Source organism: Rhinopithecus roxellana, chromosome 3 (genome assembly GCF_007565055.1).
Source record: "Rhinopithecus roxellana isolate Shanxi Qingling chromosome 3, ASM756505v1, whole genome shotgun sequence".
NCBI lineage: Eukaryota > Metazoa > Chordata > Mammalia > Primates > Cercopithecidae > Rhinopithecus > Rhinopithecus roxellana.
In genome coordinates, this window is record NC_044551.1 from 159632442 (window position 1) to 159652657 (window position 20216).

The window sequence follows — 20216 nt, forward strand, 5'->3', positions numbered from 1 at the left end:
TCGTCAATTACTTCAGTCTCCATATATGAATATTAAAACCTTAGACCCAACTTCCTGCCCAGCAGTGGTTTCAGTCAAGGTCCCAGGTCAAAAATCCCCATCTTTCTGCAGGGTCTGTTAGATATGAACAGCTATTGTCAGATAAAGCTGCCTTATTGATTTTCCTGCTTAAAGCACAAGCCCTGGACTTTCAAGCAAAGGTTTACTGAAGACTTGCTTCCTGTGGTCAGGGCAGGAATTCAAATGCTGTCACATAGAATTTTCCTATAGCATTATTTTTATTTGCTTTTGCCAGAATTTCTGGAGAAAAAGAACAGTGCATTTCTAATAATCTTTATATATACTTCGATTAATATTAGGCCACATTTGCTTGCTTTTGATGAGTTTTTTTTGGTAATTGGCCCATCCACCTTTTTTGAGGTGAGTGTTTTGTTATTCACTTTGATCTCTCTGTAGGTATACCTAGTGGGTCAGGTATTTTGTCTGTTGGCTTTTGCTGAATGGTATCCACAAAACCTCATACAACAATAGATGTTTACTTCTCACACATCTGTGAGGTTCAGCCAGCTTAGGTTGGGCTCAGCTGGGTAGCTGTGCTCATCTAAATGGGTTTTCCTCCTCCTCCTCCTCCTTCTTTTATCTCTCCTCCCCCTCTTCCTTCCTTCTTTTTTGAGAAAAGAAACCTCTAAAGATTTACCATTCCATTTCCTGGCATTCTGTTGTAGTGTGTCCATGTCTTAGGGAGTTTTCACTTTAAGAAGTAGTAGCATCATGGTTAAGGATTCTAGAGCTAGACTCCCTGAATTTAAATCCCAGCCTAGCCATTTACTAGCTATGTGTTCTTGGGCAAGTTATTTCTCTGAGCCTTACTTTCCCCATCTGCAGAATGGGGATAGTAATATCACCTACTTGATAAAGATATATGAGGATTGACTGAGTGTTTTTCCATGTGGGGTGCTTAGAACAGAACCTGATTAGAACCCAATAAAAAGTTAGCATTTTTTTTTTTCTATTTATGAGCAAATGAGTGAAGTACCAATAATAACAGGGCCTACCTGTTTTAATATAAACAATTTTGGTAGATCTAAAAGTATGTATTTATTGAGTACCATAGAAAATGCTGAAAACCCAGATGCTATGGCTGAGGCACTCATAGCCTCACTGGGGGAAGCAAGATGTGTATAGTAGAGAGCTAGCCAAGGTAGCAAGCAGTTCAGTGACAGCTTGGACAGGATGGATGCTATAGATGTGCCAGATGGATTTAAAAGTATAACCATTGCAGTGTGCAGATGTTTTTCAGTTCATACAGTGAGAAGCCTGGAGAGCTAATGAGAAGAAGTTTTCAGTCTCTTGTTAGGACAAAGAGATAGTAATAGGGATTTGCCCAAAGTTAAACTAAATGTTGAGAGGCTGGATATAGGATTCAGATGTTTGGCCTTTACTTTTCTACAGAAGTTCCTGTCTCTGCACATCAGCTTCTAGGCAGGTGAGTGGCTTCAGGAGCTGGGGATTGGGAGAAGATATTCCTCCAGTGAAAAAGCTACTGATGAGATCAGTGATTTTCAGTGTTAGACATGCACATTCTCAGGCTTCATTCCAGACCTGAAGTTTAAGGGAGGGGCCCAGTAGTCTGTAGTTTAGTAAACCTTCCAGGTGATTCAGCTGCACATTTCAGTTTGAGCCACTGGCCTAGATTACACAAAGGAAGAACATGAAATAACCATTGATGATATTAACTGAAACCATGTCATGTACCGTGCTAAGTGCTTTACCTACAGTATGTCAGTTGAACCTTATAACATCTCTAAGGGTAAAAACTGTTTTTATCCCAATTTTCAGATGAAGAAATGGAAACAAATATGTTTCTTTACCTGTCCAACATCGTATCTAGTAAATAGCAGAGCTGGAAGGGTCTGATTCTTCATCTCTATGAAATAGCATTTGATTGCTTACAGGTGGAAAGGAAACCAGCAAGAAGTCTATTGAACTAAATTGCTGGGGTGGGTATTCATATTTGAGTTTGTTGCAGTCAAGGGAATTTTCCAGTCATGTAAGAGTCCTCTATGCAAATTGACCGTGTTCCTTTGTTTCTTGAAAGTAACTTCAAGTACCAGGATATTATTGACCTTCAGAAAAAGAAACAGTTGTAGCGTTCCCAAGGAAGAAAAAAATCAGACTTCTGGGATCTAAATCAGATCTTCTGGGATATATATATATATATATATATATGTATAAAATAAATAATATCTGTGTGTCTGTGTGTGTGTGTGTGTATATATGTATATGTATGTGTATATTTGCACTAGAAGCCTTAATTTTCTTGTCACAGTACTAAATGTTCCTGAGATTTAGATTGCAGATAATGACATATTGACTTCATGAAGGTGAAGCCACATTCTCTCTGTTCCCTGAGTTTTCATAATTGAAGGTTAGCTAGTGCAGCAGAGAACTCATTCTCCATGTTCATTAGGCACTGCATCCTCTGAGTTTTACATCCTGAATATTTGTTGGTGCTGTGTCTCTTCCTCTCCTTTCCCTCTGCTTCTGTCCCATTGCAGGTCTTCATTCTTTCCTTTGGACTTTGCATTCTGCCCTGGGCCTCCCCCTTCTCCAGTCTGGCCTGGACCAGAGTGCATCTTCTGACACATCAGTCTGATTCTTTCTCTCTCTTTTGCCAAGAATCTCCTGACAGCCCTCCTGTACTAAGCCCATTACATGGATGATCTGAATTAATCTTCACTGAAACTCTGTGCAGTAGTGAAAATCACTGTTATCCTCCTGTTAAAGATGAGTTAAAGGGAGTTACATGGCTTAGCCCCCTCAGCTTTTCACCACTCTGTTGGCTGCTCTTCCCTTTGTTGCCTGTGCGGATGATTCTTGGTAGCTGTATGAGTTTGCTAGGGCTGCTGTAACGAAGTACCACAAATTGGGTGTCTTGGAACAACAGAAATCTGTTGCCTCACAGTTCTAAAGCCTAGAAGTTTGAAGTCAAGTTTTTGGCACCAAGATCCTTCTGAAACCTGCAGTGAAAGGGGACACTTCCTTTCCTCCTTCTAGCTTCTCGTGGCTTGCGACCATGTTTGGCATTCCTTGGCTTATAGATGCCTCCCTCCAATCCTTCGTCCTCACATGGCCATGCATGTCTCTGGGTCCACATTTTCACCTTTCTAAGGACACCAGATATGGCATCCTTGTAAAAGTACTAGGACCCACCCTGATGTCCTCATTTAACTTGAATACCCATGTAAAGACACCATTTCTAAGTAAAATCACCTTCAGAGGTATTAGGACTTCAACATATCTTTTTTGGGGGTACACAGTTCAACTCAGTAAAGTAGGTCTGTTCTGTGAATGTTGACAATCCGGAACGATGCAGCCAGCATTAACTTGGACGATTAGATTTTTGCTTTTTAAAATGAAAAAAATAAATTATGTTGTCAGCTAGGAAGTAGGAATAGGTTTTGCTTATGGTATTCTTTTAGGATAACAAGGATGGAGAAGGAGGCACAGGGAGGCGGGAAAGTTCTTTCCTTTGTCAGGCTGCGATGTTGTGGTTGCTCCGTGGACAGCTGACCCCTCTTATTTGATAACCAGGTGGGACTGCAGCAAGTTCTTCCTCCTAGTGTTTGGGTAGAAGCATTTCTTTGAAGCAGACAGCTCCCCCACCTCTGGAGTCCCATAGGCTTCATCCTGCCCCCTGAGGAGTGGACTTTCATTTCCCACTTTGTAATGGTTCAGAGGTTCATATAGTGTTGGGGGTAGGGGAGAGAAAAGGTGCTGTGAGGGGAGAAGCAAGGGGGAAGTGGGCCAAAAATAGCAACATGTTAAGGAGTCATTTCCCTTAGTAAAATGGACAATCAAAGCATGAGACCAAAGGAGGAAAAACAAAATAAATATTAGTTAACTTCCTGCCTTTGGGGAGCACTTGCGGGTATGCCCAGGTGGCATCTTGGTGAGCTGTTTGAGAATATTTAATTACCCCGAGCAAGAGAGCCTCTGTTTACTGTAAGTAAAGGATAAATCATAGTTAATAGGAGGAATGACCTTGGAATTAGCTGCTTATCTTCTGCGTTTTTCTCAAGTTAGGGGTGGTGTCATACCTTGGAAAGGCAATGGGGCAGGACATTTGCAGACAGCAGGGAGAGCAGAGATAACAAGAGGGACAACAGTTTTCATTGTGAATGCTGCGACTAGGTTTGGCAGAGGAGCCCCTTCTCCTCTATTATTGGAGCCATCTAGAAGGAAAGGTATGGGTCTTCCTCTCAACAAAAGAATTTTGTATGGAGTAAGCCAAAGCCTTCGGCCATCTTTGAAGAAAAGCATTCACTTTCAGTCTCTAGTGACTCGATGGGGCTTAACACTCATTCACTGATTTAGTTAGGTGTCTGTATATGGTGCCACTGGATAGTTTTATAGCCAGAGGACCCAGCAGTGCCCACTCTCGCACCATCCATGAGAATCTAAGGGGATAGACGGGCCGGGGACAATGGCAATGGGAAGTTAAAGGTCATATTATCATCATCTGGGTTTTATCTTCACAGTGCCCAGCTCTTCGATGAAACCAGGCTGGCCTGGCCTCTGAGTTTAGGTCCAGTGCTGTATACCTTTGTGCTTGCTATTCCTACTGCAAACAAGATGAGAGAGTACGGGGAGGGTGGGCGGGATGAGATTCCTTTACTGTCACTTATTAGGGCTGCCTCTCAGAAAAGGAGAGTTAGTTAGGTGAAAATAAGTGGGATGGGATTCTGTTTGGTAAGTAATTTTTTTTTTTTTACATAATAAGTAATGTTTAATAAGTAAAAAAATTCATTTAGGGACTGAAAATCTGAAGACCACCATGTAAAATACAGCAAATGTGTCTTGGAATAAGGTGGTATGGCAGGTCAGGGAGGTCAGAGTTCACCCCTCAGAAAATGTGGGTCAGCCTTCAGAAGCTAAAGTGAATGGAATAGTCCCCAAATGCCATGGAGCTGAGCTTGTGAAAGAGGTGAAGTGCTGGTCTTTCCTAAATCTTGTTCAGGCTTTTATTATAATCCTTTCTTCAGGTTGAAGTTTGGAACAGAGGGAAGATGTGTAGAACTTGAGAAGGGGCCAGGAAAGCATAACAACAGTGAGGTTTGGATGTAAGCTGCGAGAGGAAAGACCACAGGAATGTTGTTTATTTAGTTTGGAGAAATGAAGGGTGGCGGGGCTCAGGGTGGGGACATTAATAGTTTTTAAGTATATGAAGGCATGTGGTGAGCATTGTGGTGAACAGATGTTTTCACCATTCACTGAAGACAAGACTAAACAATGAAACGGGCTTACCTTTTAGCCTGAGGGATTTAATTGAGAATTTAGGGAAACCACCGTAAGTGAAAATGTGGGAACATGGAAATATTTTACCAAAGGAATCCATAGTGTTTACTTTTGAGTAGTTTGGGGAAAGCACAGAAATGCACGTCAGTTGAAGTGTAATCTGGATGATTTTCTTTGATTTGACTTTGCCTGTTAGACTGCAGACTCAGGACACCCCACTTCCTTTTCTCCCTTCCTCTTCTGTGTAATAATCTGATACTACAAATGTACTAGAGGGAAACTGAGTCAGAACCCTGGTCTTTGGTTTCTGAGGAAATGATGTTCTCAGCAGGTGGTGAGGCCCACAGGGCAAGGGCATGGGTGTTGGTGGCAAGGAGACCTGGTTTCAAGTTCTGGCTGCCACTTCCTGTGTGTTTTGGGGCAAGTTTCTTAACCTCTCTGAACCTGCGTCCTCATTATTAAAATGGGGATAACAGTAGTGCTTAGGTCATAGGAAATTGTGAGTACTCACTCAGGGCATGGAAGGGCATAGTGCCTGGCACACAATTGGTGCTCTTTAAGTGTCAGCCATTATTATTCGCTATTTTAGACTTTCAACCCAGTGTTGGGAGCTCAGATACAGCTACACAGTACCTCTTTTCAACCTGGTTATGTGACCTTTGCCTTTCTTCCTTGGTTACAGCTGCTGGCCTTCCTGCAAGGACTCTTCACTTTCTATCACCATGGTTACGAACTGGCCAAGGATTTCGGCGACTTCAAGACACAGTTAACCATTAGCATACAGAATGTGAGTGGGCATAGGGACAGGCTTCCTTTCTCTGGTTAAGGAAAAACAAAATATGGGCCTGATTGCCATAGAAACCATCCAGGTGGCTTGGAATGTAGATGAGGAGGGTGGGTCTTGCTTGGGTTCAGAGGGAAGCTGGGAGCAGGCGTTTCTAGAGTGCTTGGTGGTTCTGAGCTAGACCATCATCCTCTTCTCCATTATTTTGAAGCCCTGTTTATGTTCTCGGAAGTGCTGCTGCTGATTATGTTTCAAATCTGTAGCATCTGTAGCATCAGAGTCAGGATTTCCTTTGGCAGTGGAAATCCCAGCCCAGCCCAGCCTCCATTCTATGCATCTAGCTGCCTGGCTACGTAAGACCATGTGGAGTGTGTGTTCTGGGGATGGGGGTTGGGGACACATGCTGGCCTCCGGCTCAAAGGATGTGCTCTTGTCCAACTCTTAGGAAGGCTGGCAGGAAATCCAAGTCTGTGCTTCACTCCCAGCGTGGTCAGCATTCACAAGTTTTAAACACAGGATCTTTTGGTGCACAGAATCCTGCGTAGGGCTTTTTGGTTAGCAGTTAGTGGGGCTTGAGCCCCCTTCTTCACTGTGGAATTGGACCATGTTATTCTTTGTATTTTCTTTGTCTCTAGGTGATCTTGTGTCCATGTGAGTTGTACTGCACGGCTTTTAGAAGCCTGGAGCTTACATAGTAGTCAGTGTTGTCTCAGAGAACAGGAAGTTGCAGAATCTTGGAAAAGGTTTCACAAAGCATGGCTTCCCCTTAGGCCAGATTTCTCAGAATGCAGGCTCTGAAATCAAGACTGACATGCAATGGGCTTAGTGGAGGTGGGGGCAATGCTGGTAAAAACACCTGTGACAGAGTGAGGGCACCTGGACTCGCAGAAGGGGAACTAGAGCTGTGATGCAGATGCAGCAGAGGTCTCAGTGCAAGGGAGGCTCTGGAGCTGGGATGATCCTTCACAGTCACCCTGAATACAAGCAAGGGGGGCCAGGCTTTCCACCCCTTCTGCCTTTTCCCTAGCCTTGACTAGTCATTGGGTGCTTGAGTGAAGGAACCCCCCTTTTAAGGAGGGACTCATCTGTGAGCCATCAGCAAGCAACATTCATGGCAGCTGGAGAAATGAATGCCCAGGTCCTTAAGTCAGACAGACCCCTAGAGCATCTGAATCAGAATCACCTGGGAGGCTTATGGTAAAACACACTTTTTGGCGTCCAGAGATGCTAAATTGATCTGTAGGAGTGAGGGCTGGGCATTTGCGTTTTTCTATAAGATCCTTGGGTGATTTTGATGGTCACTAGAGTTTGAGAGTCATTCTGGTTTAGGACTTGAAGGCCAAAGTATACTTCTTATAAGGGAGTATTTGGCCAGTTCCTGGAAGGTTGAGTGTCCTTTATCTCATTGTAGATCTAAGGATTCTATTAGGTTGATATTCTGGCTTGTTAAAACAGGTACTTCGTTTCTTTGATTTGAATAAAATTATTTTCATCCTAGACAAGAAATCGCTTTGAAGGCACTAGATCAGAAGTGGAATCACTGATGAAAAAGATGAAGGAGAATCCCCTTGAGCACAAGACCATCAGTCCCTACACCATGGAGGGATACCTCTATGTGCAGGAGAAACGTGAGTACTTTGACTAGCAACAGCTTGGGATGTACTCAGGCCTCTTACCTAGAAGGTGGAGGGTGTATCCAGCAGTGCCTGCCTTACTGCAAATACATGCTTGCATAAACAAGAACAATTTTATAGTTCATCTTGCCAAAAGGAAAGATGATGTCCACAGGATCTTGTCTACTTTGTTTTACTTTATGAATGGGAATTCCTTTGGGAACCTGCAGTTCCTTAAGGCTCTGTGGTTGCTCTTCTCTCTCTAGTGTTACTCTACTCTTGAGGTTCCTATACCCCTAGTCCAGCTTTGTATACCATACCCTGAGCACAGTGGCCTTGGAAAGGTCTTGCATACTAGGCCCCTGTTGTCTATCAGCAGTATATCCTTTGGTAGACTTAATACTTGGTGATTCTGTTTTCATTTGACATTGTTTTGGTAAGGCCCAAACAATCATGACTTAGGCCCTTTCCCTCTTCTCCTCAACTCATTTCATTCCAACACCTGGATTTTATGAAAAGTAGAAACAAAGGCTCACTTCAAGAGCCAGGAAGAAGGCTGAATGTGGTGGCTCACATCTGTAATCCCGGCACTTTTGGAGGCTGAGGTCGGTGGATTGCTTGATCTCAACAGTTCAGGACCAGCCTGGGCAACATGGTGAAACCCTATCTCCACAAAAATACAAAAATTAGCCGGGTGTGGTGGTGTGCACCTGTGGTCCCAGCTACTTGGGAGGCTGAGGTGGGAGGATTGCTTACAGGGGTGAGCCTGTTGAAGTTTATAAGAGCTTGGGAGGTAGAGGCTGCAGTAAGCTGAGATCGCCACCACTGTACTCCAGCCTGGGTGACAGAGCAAGACCCTGTCTCTGAAAAGAAAAAAAAAAGAGCCAAGAATACTCATTGCTCTGCCAATAATGTCTAGGAAAGGAATGCCAGGTGCTGCTAACATGGACATTTTAGTGATGACTCACAAGTTCATGCCTTACAGCTGGGGAAAGGCTCTGTGATGGGGTCGTGCCGTTTAGGGTAGCACATTCAGACTGAATTCATGTATGCAATGCTAGGAATGAAAGAGAGTGAATGTTTTTTCTTTAGTGGGTAATTCTTCTCCTAGTCCTCTACCCTGCTTTCTTCCTAGAGAACATTGGTCTTTCCAGATTTTTGCAGGTTTTGTGTTCTTTCATGTCCTTCTCTTGATGTAGAGTTAGGCAGATGTCTTCATTCCTAATAGCTCCCTGTTGGAATAGAATAGAAATACTTGGTTTCACTGATTATTCTATTTAGTAATTACTCAAAAATGTGTTTGGACTTAAGTTTCCTGGGAACAGTGGGGCAGTAGTGGTGTTGGAGGTGTTGGCTGTGATGAGGATTACATTCCTTATTCTTACAGGATCAACCTGTTGAGGTTTATAAGAAATGTAACTAATTTAGTTGTGTGTTTCATATATACCTGAATACAAAGTGATTCTCTCTTTGCCCGGTAAGAAGATCCCTGCAAAAGGTTTTAGGTCTACTTGAAAATATAAAATTTTAGGGCTCTAAAAATATAGTTCAAAGTCTACCATAATACTTAATTTGTTAATATATCATTCACTTACATATATAAAATCAGTGTTGCTTTTTTGCACTCTCATATTACATCACACACTTTTATTCAGACGCTTCACATGTTCTTTCAACATTAGTGTGTTGATTATCATGAGAATACTTTTTTGTTCCCTAACACAGTCCAGAGCACATGATGGGGATACGGCACTTTTTTTTTTAATTTTAAAATTTTTATAACTTGATGTTTTGAAATAATTTCAGACATACAGAAAAGTTGCAAGAATGGTGTAAGGAACAACCATAAACCCTTTACCCAGTGTACCAGTTTTTAACATTTAGCCACAATTATATCATTCCTTCTCTCTGTGTGGGGGTGTGAGTATGCGCATCATAGACTTGCACACACACACATCCACACTTTTTTCTGAGTCATTTGAGAATATGGTTCCATATACCATGCTTCTTCAGTAGTGAGTATTTTCTAAGAATAAAAGATATTCTTTTTATGTAAACACATGTGTTAGGTTGGTGCAAGAGTAATTATGGTTTTTGCCATTAAAAGTTTGGCTAAAATTACAATTACTCTTGCACCAACCTAATAACAAATTTAACATTGGTACAATATTTAATCTGAACTACAGTCTGTGTTCCAATTTTGCCAGTTGTACCAATAATGGCCTTCTAAAGCATTTTGTTGTTCTCTAGTACAGAACCTCATGCTGTGTTTAGTTGTCATGACTTTAGTCTCTTTTAATCTGGAACAGTTCTCCAGCTTTTCTTTGTCTTGCGTGACATTGACATTTTTGAACAACACAGTCCAGTTCCTTTTTAGTTTTCTTCAGCATGTGTTTATCTGGTGTTTCTTCATTATTAGATCTGGAATATGCATCCCTGGTCAGATAATCCCACATAAGAGTTCTTCTCTGGGGCCACATCTGGACACATGTGGTGTTGATCTGCCCCTCAGTGGTGTTGTAAATTTTGATCACCCAGTCAAGGTATTGTCTGGTTTCTCCACTACACAGTCACTATTTTCCCCTTGTAACTAATTAGCAATCTGAAGGTAACACCTTAAGATCATGTAAATATCCTTCTCCTTATCACGCTTTACCTCCATAGATTTAGCATCCATTGACAATCCTTGCCTGAGCTGATCTTTACTATGATGGTTGCAAAATGGTGACTTCTCAGTTCCACCAACCCCTCCACATTTAATAGTTGCCTTTCAGTGTACTTATGTAAGGAAGAGTCCTGCTCTTCTTTCTTCCTCCCTCTCTCCTTCCCTCCCTCCCTCCCTTCCTACTATCTATCTATCCCTCATCTGTCCATCCGTTTTCCATCTTTCCATTGTCAGTGTGGATTTATGGGTTCCTATTTTGTTCAGGAGGCTATAATTTGTCACTATCCTTATTTATCTTGATGCTCAAGTTGTCCAAGATACAGTGCTTTGGGAATCTTTGTGTTGCTCGATTGCTGGAATTTTTTCCCTAGTCCGTAAGAATACACTAAGATGGTTTGCATTGTCATTTGTCCTTGATGCCCCAGTGGAAATATTTACTGTATTGTTTTTTAGTTTACTAAATGACATGTAACACTTGCAGTTGGCAGTCATGCCATACCATTAATAATTACTAAAAGTCTGCCAATTCTGCTGTGTGATCTCCATAAGCATCTAAAACTAGTATTGGTTGAAGTCCTTTGCAGGCTGACTAATGCCTTCTTCCTGTAATAGTGCTTTGTCGTTTCAAGTAATTGGCTGAGCACTGAGTAAAATCAGAGACTAGAACATGACTGCATGGCACCTCCCTCTTGAGGTGACACACTAATCTTGAGGAACATACTCCTTATAGGTTACATCTGGGCATTGATAGTCACTTCCACTCTGCATCTCTGGTGTCTCTGAGGTCTCCTTGTCTGCTTTTCAGATCTTCTTGAGTTCTGCCAAAGTAAGTCTGGGGTTTGGAAGTAGGTCAGAACCCCTGATGTCTGTGCACAGAGTCACAGAGCAGCTGTGTGGGAAGCATGATGTCATCGCAACAGATGGGAATGGTCACAAGCACTTGGAGGAGCCTTTCTGCGTTCTCTCCTCAATCATCTTACTCCTGTCAGCGAAGAGAGTGGAAACTTCAGTTGGGGCTTGATGATGGGAACGTGGATTAATTTCCCCAGGGAACCTTTACTTCCCTTGTATTTTAAGACCCACTGGATGTAGCAGTAGTGGGAAACAGCCTTCTTTGGTCCCTGGGGGAAATCCCTGGGTTGGTTTCATTTGAGCTTGTGGGATCAGATTTCTGTCTATTCATTCTAGCTGGTGTGGAGAGTATATTACTCCTAAAATAGTTTAAGGGTAGATGAGCATTATGAATTATGGGTTGTGGTTTTTCCAGCTCATGATGTGTAGCATAGAGTGGAATGTATAGATGTTTTATGGGAAATATTACCTTGCAGGTCACTTTGGAACTTCTTGGGTGAAGCACTACTGTACATATCAACGGGATTCCAAACAAATCACCATGGTACCATTTGACCAAAAGTCAGGAGGAAAAGGGGTGAGTTCATTTTTAAAATTTGGTGCTTGATTTGCTTGGCTAACATATAATGATTATAATGCATGTGTAAAGTGATACCTCCAGTGTTACATTTATGTTTCATTATAAATTTAAAATTAATAATTAAAAAAAATTTTATACAGTAGTTCCAGGAAGCCTAAGAGGCTGAAGAATTGCTAAGATAAGATGATTACTCTTAGCTCTAAGTTATATTAGGAACTGCAATTAAGAAATATTTTTGTATTTCACTTATATACAATATCAAGCATGTCAAATATTTTTATATGGTAAAAATTATTGGATGACCTCATCCTGTGAAACTGATTCAATCCCACTCCCACTTGACACCTGGAGAGCTGCTGGTGGCAGTATAGATGTCCTGGTTACCTATTGCTGTGTAACAAGTCACCCCAAAACTTAGCAATATTTAAAACAACACCAATCATTTTAGTATTTCTCATCATTTTTGTGGGTCAGGTATTCAGGGGGCATTTGGATGGGTGGTTCAGGCTTGAGGTTTCTCATAAGGTACTAAGCAGATGGTAGCTAGAGCTAGAACAAGGAGGGTCTGAAGCAGCTTAAGCTGGCCAGATACAGAGCAATTCTGTCTGAGAAATTAATCTTTGCTGTTCAATGGAAGACAATAGATGTAAGGCCTGTGAATATAAACTGTCTCCTCCTAGGCCTTGTGTGTTTTGTTTGCTATTCTGATATTAGTGGGTGGTTAAGTTTTACCTTATGTAGCTACATTTCTGTTATTTCAACAAACAGGCAAGCTTGCTAATTTCCCCCATTAGTTTAGATAAAAAAGATTGACAGAGGCAGGGGAAACAGAAATCCTAACAAATTCCTCAGTGACAGTAAGAAGAAATCAGGGAGAGCAACTTCTGTGTTTCTGGGCAATAAACTAGTGCTATAAAGTAGTGCTATGAGATGAAATTGTCACATTCAGTTGAGCAATGGAATACTACTCAGCAATAAAAAGAAATAAGCCCTTGATATGCACAACAACATGGATGACTAGCAGAGCAATTATGTTAAGTGAAAGAAGCCAGACAGAAAGAGCACATATTGTGTAGTTCCATTTATATAAAATTACAGACTATGCAAACTAATGTGTAGTGACAGAAAGCAGATTCAGCAATTGCTTGGGGATGTACTGGGAGGAGGGATGGATTGCCAAGGGATACAAGGAAACTTTTGGGCATGATGGAATTGTTTGCTGGCTTGGTCATGGTGATGGTTTCATGGATGTATATGACATCAACATCTATAAATTGTACAGTTCAACATGTACAGCTTATACATTTAATTATATGTCAGTAAAGTTGTTAAAATGTATTTATTGAGCAGCTACTGTTTCTAGGATCCAGTTGGGCTTAGGAGACAAGAATAAGCAAAATTTGACCCAGTCTCTGTTCTCAGGGTCCTGTGGTCTAATGGAGAGAGAGACATTATTGTATTCATCACCTATATCAATGCACAGTTTCAGCTATGGTCAGTGCTGTGATGGAGGGAAAGGTACATGGTGCTTTGTGAACATGTACTGGCGATATTTGTTCTGGTCCGGGAAGGTTTTCTTGGAGAAGTGATGACCAACCCAAGATCATAGAAGCTCAGAGTTGGGAGGAAACCATCTTCTTCTACTCTTATGAAACCTGCAAATTAAAACAATATCCACACTCGTTTATCTACCATGGACTGATGCAGTGCCATAACGATCCACCCATACTAAAGATGTTTGGGTCCAAGTCTAATATGGTGTACAAATGTAAGCTACATGAGGCTTTTTCCCGGAAAGGTTTATAGTCACCCTTCCACCGCCCATGGTCAAACTCAGGTTTGAGAAGATGAAATGATGGCTCCTGTTTACAGGTCATGTGTGTCCTGGAGAGGAGTAGAGCTCCCATTCTGGCCTCATCTTGATAGTCTGTGTGTTCCCACTAGGGAGAAGATGAATCAGTTACCCTCAAATCCTGCACACGGCGGAAAACAGATTCCATTGAGAAGAGGTTTTGCTTTGATGTGGAAGCAGTAGACAGGTGAGTAGCTAGCACGCTTCTCTCAGGAGCCAATAGAGCTGAATTTCTATATCTTACTTTTTCTTTTCAGTCAAAACTTTTCTGCTTTTTTTCCCTTCTCCCCCTCCCTCCTTCCTTTCCTTCTCCATCCCTTCATCTATGTCCAGGGTGCTGGATCCAGGCCATTGCTGGTTTGCGAGAATCATTAGAGCCTCCCTATCTTTTGGATTCAGCACTGAATCACTGGCTTGGTTTTGTTTTACTTTAATGTTAGTGCTTTCATGCTCAGAAATGTGTGTTATATCTCTAGGAGGTTGAGTAGACTTTTAAAGAAAACGATTTAGCATGATTGTATCAGCAATTTGAAATTTTTTTTTTTAACTGAAAAAGTTAGTATAATGTTTCAAAAGGCATTGGAATGGAAGAAATTTTTCTCAAATAAAAAAGCAGCTTTTAGTTACATTTCACCTACCAATGTGTGTATGTGCCCAGGAAAGACACCAAACCACTTGTGAAATCACAATTTTTTGGAGAGAGAGCCATGTGTTGTATTCCTCAAGATTTATAGAGTCTCTCATTAAGTTGTACCATTTCGTGGTTTTAAGCTAGTTTGACAACATTCCAATTCTTTGAAACACTTTACTTGGCAACAGGTTAATTTTTTCAATGAAACCCACGTGTTAAGCTTATTTGAGCTGCCTGTTCAAGATCAGGAATGCTAGCACCAAGATCCTTAAATCTCAGCATGATGCTCCGTATAATGCCATTTAATCTCTCCCCTTGATTAAAAAAACACTATACCATTTCATCAAGCCAGTACTTACCCCTCCCTGGGAAGTTCACCTGTGGCCACCTTTCCCTGGCTCTGTGGCATCCTGAGACTGAGTACTGCCTGGGGTGTGCTCCTTGTGCACTGGCAGGTGTGCACTGCCTTCTTCTGGCAGGTGTCTACTCTGCACTGGAGGCTGCTAGGTCTGCTGGAGGCTGTTAGGCCTCCCATGGAGAGAGCATGCCCTCTTAGCCTGTATCAGAAGTTCATGGAAACTAACTGCATCTCTTAAGCGATTTAGTCATTATACCTTTGGCTTTCAAGCAAGAAAACCTGCGTTCAAATTTTGACTTTGCTGCTTAGTAGCCGTGTGACTTTGAGCAAGTTACTTAATCTTTTGGAACCTTGATTTTCTCATCTGGAAAATGAAGTTCCCAGGATGGTTATAAAGATTCAAGGAAATAATGCATGTAAGATGCTTGGCAGAGGGGCAGATAATAAGTGCTCAACAAGTATTAGCTGTTACTCTTTTTTTGCTAACTAGCTTGTCCTGCATGCTCACCAGACTTGGTATTTCACTTCTAAACACAGAGAAGTACATATCCTTTACTGTGTGTAGAGGTGTGAGAGGGGAAGATAAAGAAGAGTAGCATGGGATGGGGTCGGGGGATAGGTGGAATTGGAGTAGCAAAGGGGAATTGCAAACAGCCTTCTCCAAACTAAATTTGGTTATTATTGGTTTTAAACAAATCCTAAACCTTGGTGCTTTAAGCATCTCTTTTCTCTTTTCTAAGCATGTGATTGAAGGGAATTCATATTATTGGCATCCTTGAAGGAGGTTCAGAAGATCTATTTGCATGGAAGTATAGCCACCTATGATGCCCGTCAAATGAATGGTTCCCAGAGAGAACCGTCTGCCGCAGAGCTGCTTTGAAGAGAGCATGCCTTGTGTTGCAGCTCTCCGTCAGATTGAAAACAAACCCAAATTTGCTTTCTGAAGCCGAATTATTTTTGTGTTTTCATCTTCAGAAGTTTCCTGAGCAGTTGTGGAGAGTGGCTTTTAGGCGATTAAAGCTCACTGTGGCACCTCCGTCTTATTTCCACCCTTGCCAGCACTTCCTAGCACCTTCCCTCCTTTATGACTCCCACAACAGCTGTGCATGTCCCAATTATAAGCAAAGAGTGAATGTGTCACATTCAGCATACTGAGTGGGCTTGCGAGTCGATTGCTCCTGAGTTTCTGTCCCTCGTTCCCTCTGCATGGCATGGAGGGATTTTGGTCATGGTTCAGGATGAGGGTGCTGAGTTTCCTCTTTTTTATTTTTCTTTTTTGAGATGGAGTCTCATTCTGTCACCCAGGCTGGAGTGCAGTAGCACGATCTTGGCTCAGTGCCACCTCTGCCTCCCAAGTTCAAGTGAGTCTCTTGCCTCAGCCTACAGAGTAGCTGGGACTACAGGCATGCGCCACTACGCCTGGCTAGTTTTTTTATTTTTAGCAGAGACGGAATTTCACCATGTTGGCTAGGCTAGTCTTGAACTCCTGACCTCAAGTAATCCGCCCACCTTGGCCTCCCAAAGTGCTGGGATTACAGGCATGAGCCACCATGCCTAGCCTGAATCTCCTCTTAATAGACAGGAGGTGAGTAGACCGCCTAGGAAACACCTCCTCTCAGATTTCTATACAGGTCCCAAATATTTAGGTTAGAGTATAGCAGGATTTTCCTCCTTTTTCCTTTTTTGACCTCAGTGCCTTTCTGTTTTTTTCCCTCAGTGTTTAGAAGGGGGCCCAGGTAGAGAAGGAAAAGGCATTTTCATGCGCTGGGTAGCTGCATCCCTGCGAACTCTGCCCAGAATCCTTTTCTCTCAAAGACTACTATACTTTCCTTTTTCACCAACGTCCCTTAGCAAGGAGGCGATTGCTGCTAGATGCCCTGCTGTCCTGCCTTCCACAGGTTCCCCAGCTCCACCTGCTGGACCAGAGAGGCAGAGGGTCAAAATGCAAGTTTAGTACCTAGGAAATGTGGAAGTGAAAGAGGGGATGGTTACATTTAACCGCATAAGGGTTTGAGATACTCCCAGAGTATGTTAACTGGAGAATACACAAACATTTATGTGGTGACTAGTAATGTTTTCTTCTATCAAGATACAAATACATGTTAAAGTGTGAATTATGTGACTTAGAATATGGGATATTATGGATTTTTAAGATTGAATATATTTATCCTTTATATTTAGTGCTGATATATCAAGTTATTTTGTAACAAAAGCTGTAGCCTTTAGGTGGTGATATCCTAGGAGGTCAGAATTGTGAGTTGATTACCCTACATCAACGTATTTTACTGTGGTAAAAACCACGTGCACTCAGTTACAGATTCCTGGTGCCTGCCCCACACCTACACAGTTCAACTTTCTGGAACTGAGACCCTGAAATCCATATTTTCAAGCTTTTTAGTTGTCCTTTATTCTTACTACTACTTGGTATGTTAAATACAATATGTTTCACAATACAGTTTCATCAGCGCACATGAAAACATTTTCCTAATTTGAAAAATCACAACAAGCAACTGTAGTAAAACAAAACAAAACAAATTCAGGCTCCTTTACCAAGGAGCTGAATGCTTACCTGTATGGAGGAGAAGAGTGTAACTACTAGGAAAGGTGATTTCTAGTTTCTGAGACAGATTACTTGACCAGGCAAAAGGCAAAAACAGCCACCAAAATCAAACCCCTGCCTTTTTAAGGGATGTGAAAATGGAGGAGGAGTGAGGCAACTGGTAGTATCAGAGCATTTCCTGTAAGCTGAACGCTTGCATCCTTGTTTTGTGTCATCCTCACTACAACCCAGGGAAGTGGGTCCTCCGTTATTCCCATACTGCTGAGGAATCTGCAGTGTAGAGGGGTGAGGCCGTTTACTTAGGGCTAAGGTGGGATTTGAACTGAGGTTCGCAGGAGTCTGTTCCAGGGCACATTGGTACCTCAAAAGTTTGAATTTTTTTTTTTTTGAGATGGAGTCTTGCTCTGTTGCCCAGGCTGTAGTGCAGTGGCGTGATCTCGGCTCACTGCAACCTCTGCCTCCTGGGTTCAAGCAATGCCCTCGCCTCAGCCTCCTGAGTAGCTGGGATTACAGGTATGCATCACCACGCCCAGCTAATTTTGTATTTTTGTATTTCGCCATGTTGGCCAGGCTGGTCTCAAACTACTGACCTTAGGTGATCCACCTGCTTCGGCCTCCCAAAATGCTGGGATTACAGGCGTGAGCCACCACACCTGGCCAAAACTTCAGATATTTTAGAAACATTTTCCAGTGATGAGCTCAGAGCTATTGGTGGTTGTGTTTCAGAGACACCACAGTGTCTGGTTTTCAGGCTGTGAAATCTGGGAAGTGCTATTGGCACACTGTCAGTTGCATTTGGCATTATAAACTAGAGTGAAACTGTACAATGTAAAGTACACTGAACTGAAGCAGCAAACTCGCCTCTCTTCTTACTTCTATTCCTCTGTGACCTTCAGAAAGTCCTCACATGACTAAATTAAGAGAGACAACGTGATAGAGCATAGTGACAGGCACATGGCACTGAGTAGGTATTCCATGAATGGTTTTTTTTGGTTTCTGTACACCTTTTCTTCCAACTTTTGTTTGTTTAGAGGTGGGTGGGATCTCCTCATGTTGCCCAGGCTGGAGTTGAACTCCTGGTGTCAGTCTTCCCACCTCAGCTCCCGAGCAGTTGAGAAGATGGGTGCACCACTGTCACTGTCCCTGGCTCCACCTTTTATTTTTAAGGTGACACTCTTTTTTTTTTTTTTTTTTTTTTTAAATCCAGGACGGCCGGGCACGGTGGCTCACGCCTGTAATCCCAGCACTTTGGGAGGCCGAGGCGGGCGGATCACAAGGTCAGGAGATTGAGATCACGGTGAAACCCCGTCTCTACTAAAAATACAAAAAACTAGCCGGGCGAGGTGGCGGGCGCCTGTAGTCCCAGCTACTCAGGAGGCTGAGGCAGGAGAATGGCGTGAACCCGGGAGGCAGAGCTTGCAGTGAGCCAAGATCGTGCCACTGCACACCAGCCAGGGGGACAGAGTGAGACTCCATCTCAAAAAAAAAAAAAAAAAAATCCAGAACGACTAGCACGAGTAGGAGATATCCTAGCAGTAGTATCACTTGTCAGCTAATTGTTTTCATTGTGTCACAATACATTGCTGTCAGTTTGTTAATCCTCAGATCCCTGACATGTAAGTCTTATAGAAAACTGTTGTCGTTCTTTGACTGATGAATGAGCTGGAAATCACATTAAGTGTTAATCCAGGTCAATGGGATTTACATCTATGGTTCTTGAACTTTATATATCAAGGATCCATTTTATTTTATTTTATTTTATTTTATTTTACTTTACTTTACTTTATTTTACTTTATTTTATGTTATTTTATATTTTTGAGACAGAGTCTTGCTCTGTCACCCAGACTGGAGTGCAGTGGTGTGATCTTGGCTCACTGCAACCTCTGCCTCCTGGGTTCAAGCAATTCTTCTACCTCAGCCTCCCGAGTAGCTAGAACTACAGGTGTGTGCCACCCCATCTGGCTAATTTTTCTGTTTTTAGTAGAGACAGGGTTTCACCATATTTACCAGGCTGATATCAATCTCCTGACCTCAGGTGATCCACCTGCCTCGGCCTCCCAAAGTGTTGGGATTATAGGCGTGAGCCACCGTGCTCAGCCAGGGATCCTTTTAAAAACCAAATACATTTCTAGAACTCTACTTTTAATTCTTATATATTTAAGTTCTTTTACCTTTGATATCTAAAGAGTAGACCTATGCTCTCGTCTGTGTGTCCACACCCTTTCTTATTGGCTTCTACACAATTTCAGAGGCCACATCTCATTTAGTTTCTTTTCTCTAGTGCTTTCCTTTTTTTCAGAACTAGTTTTGGGGGAGAAGTTCAAACCTGAACTAATGAGGACCCTGGGATTACATGGAGCAAATGTTTCACAGACTAATATTAGCTCTTCGTATCTCTCCTTTCCCTCAAAAGAATTTCATTGTTCCCAACATTGAAAAGCTAAAGTTAGTAGAAATTCTTTGTATTTCTTCACTCTCAAACTGAAAACTTGCTTGGATCAAGGTATCGTGTCAATCCAATCGATATAATGATTCTTTGAAGGTTCCTTCTGATTTCTTTTGAAATTCAGTTTAAAGACTCTAGCATTAAGAATATGACATGGCAGCTAGGCGCGGTGGCTCACGCATGTAATCACAGCACTTTGGGAGGCAGAGGAGGGCAGATCACAAGGTCAGGAGATCGAGACCATCCTGGCTAACATGGTAAAACCCTGTCTCTACCAAAAATACAAAAAATTAGCCGGGTATTGTGGCAGGCGCCTGTAGTCCCAGCTACTTGGGAGGCTGAGGCAGGAAAATGGAGTGAACCCGGAAGGTGGAGGTTGCAGTGAGTTGAGATCGCGCCACTGCACTCCAGCCTGGGCAATAGAGTGAGACTCCGTCTCAAAAAAGTAGAAAAAAAAATTGATATGGTTTTAAATAAATGTAACTTGTAGTAGTTGTGTTGTATTGCCACAACATGCTCCAAAGGATAATTTTTAAAAATTTCCTAGCAGACACTTGTTATTAATTGTGTCCCTGC

At 42.2% G+C, this 20216-nt stretch overlaps 1 protein-coding gene across 5 annotated transcripts in view; it reads left to right on the forward strand.

Annotated features, from left to right (window-relative positions):
* The window catches only part of ARHGAP26 (Rho GTPase activating protein 26), a 459132-nt gene that overhangs the window by 125803 nt on the left and 313113 nt on the right, over positions 1-20216 (forward strand). For all 5 annotated transcript variants that reach the window (XM_010388274.2, XM_010388276.2, XM_010388277.2 and 2 more), the window contains 4 exons: positions 5981-6085; positions 7581-7710; positions 11689-11789; positions 13737-13831. In XM_010388274.2, the coding sequence (XP_010386576.1) occupies positions 5981-6085; positions 7581-7710; positions 11689-11789; positions 13737-13831 (431 nt within the window). The remainder of the gene's footprint in view (positions 1-5980; positions 6086-7580; positions 7711-11688; positions 11790-13736; positions 13832-20216) is intronic.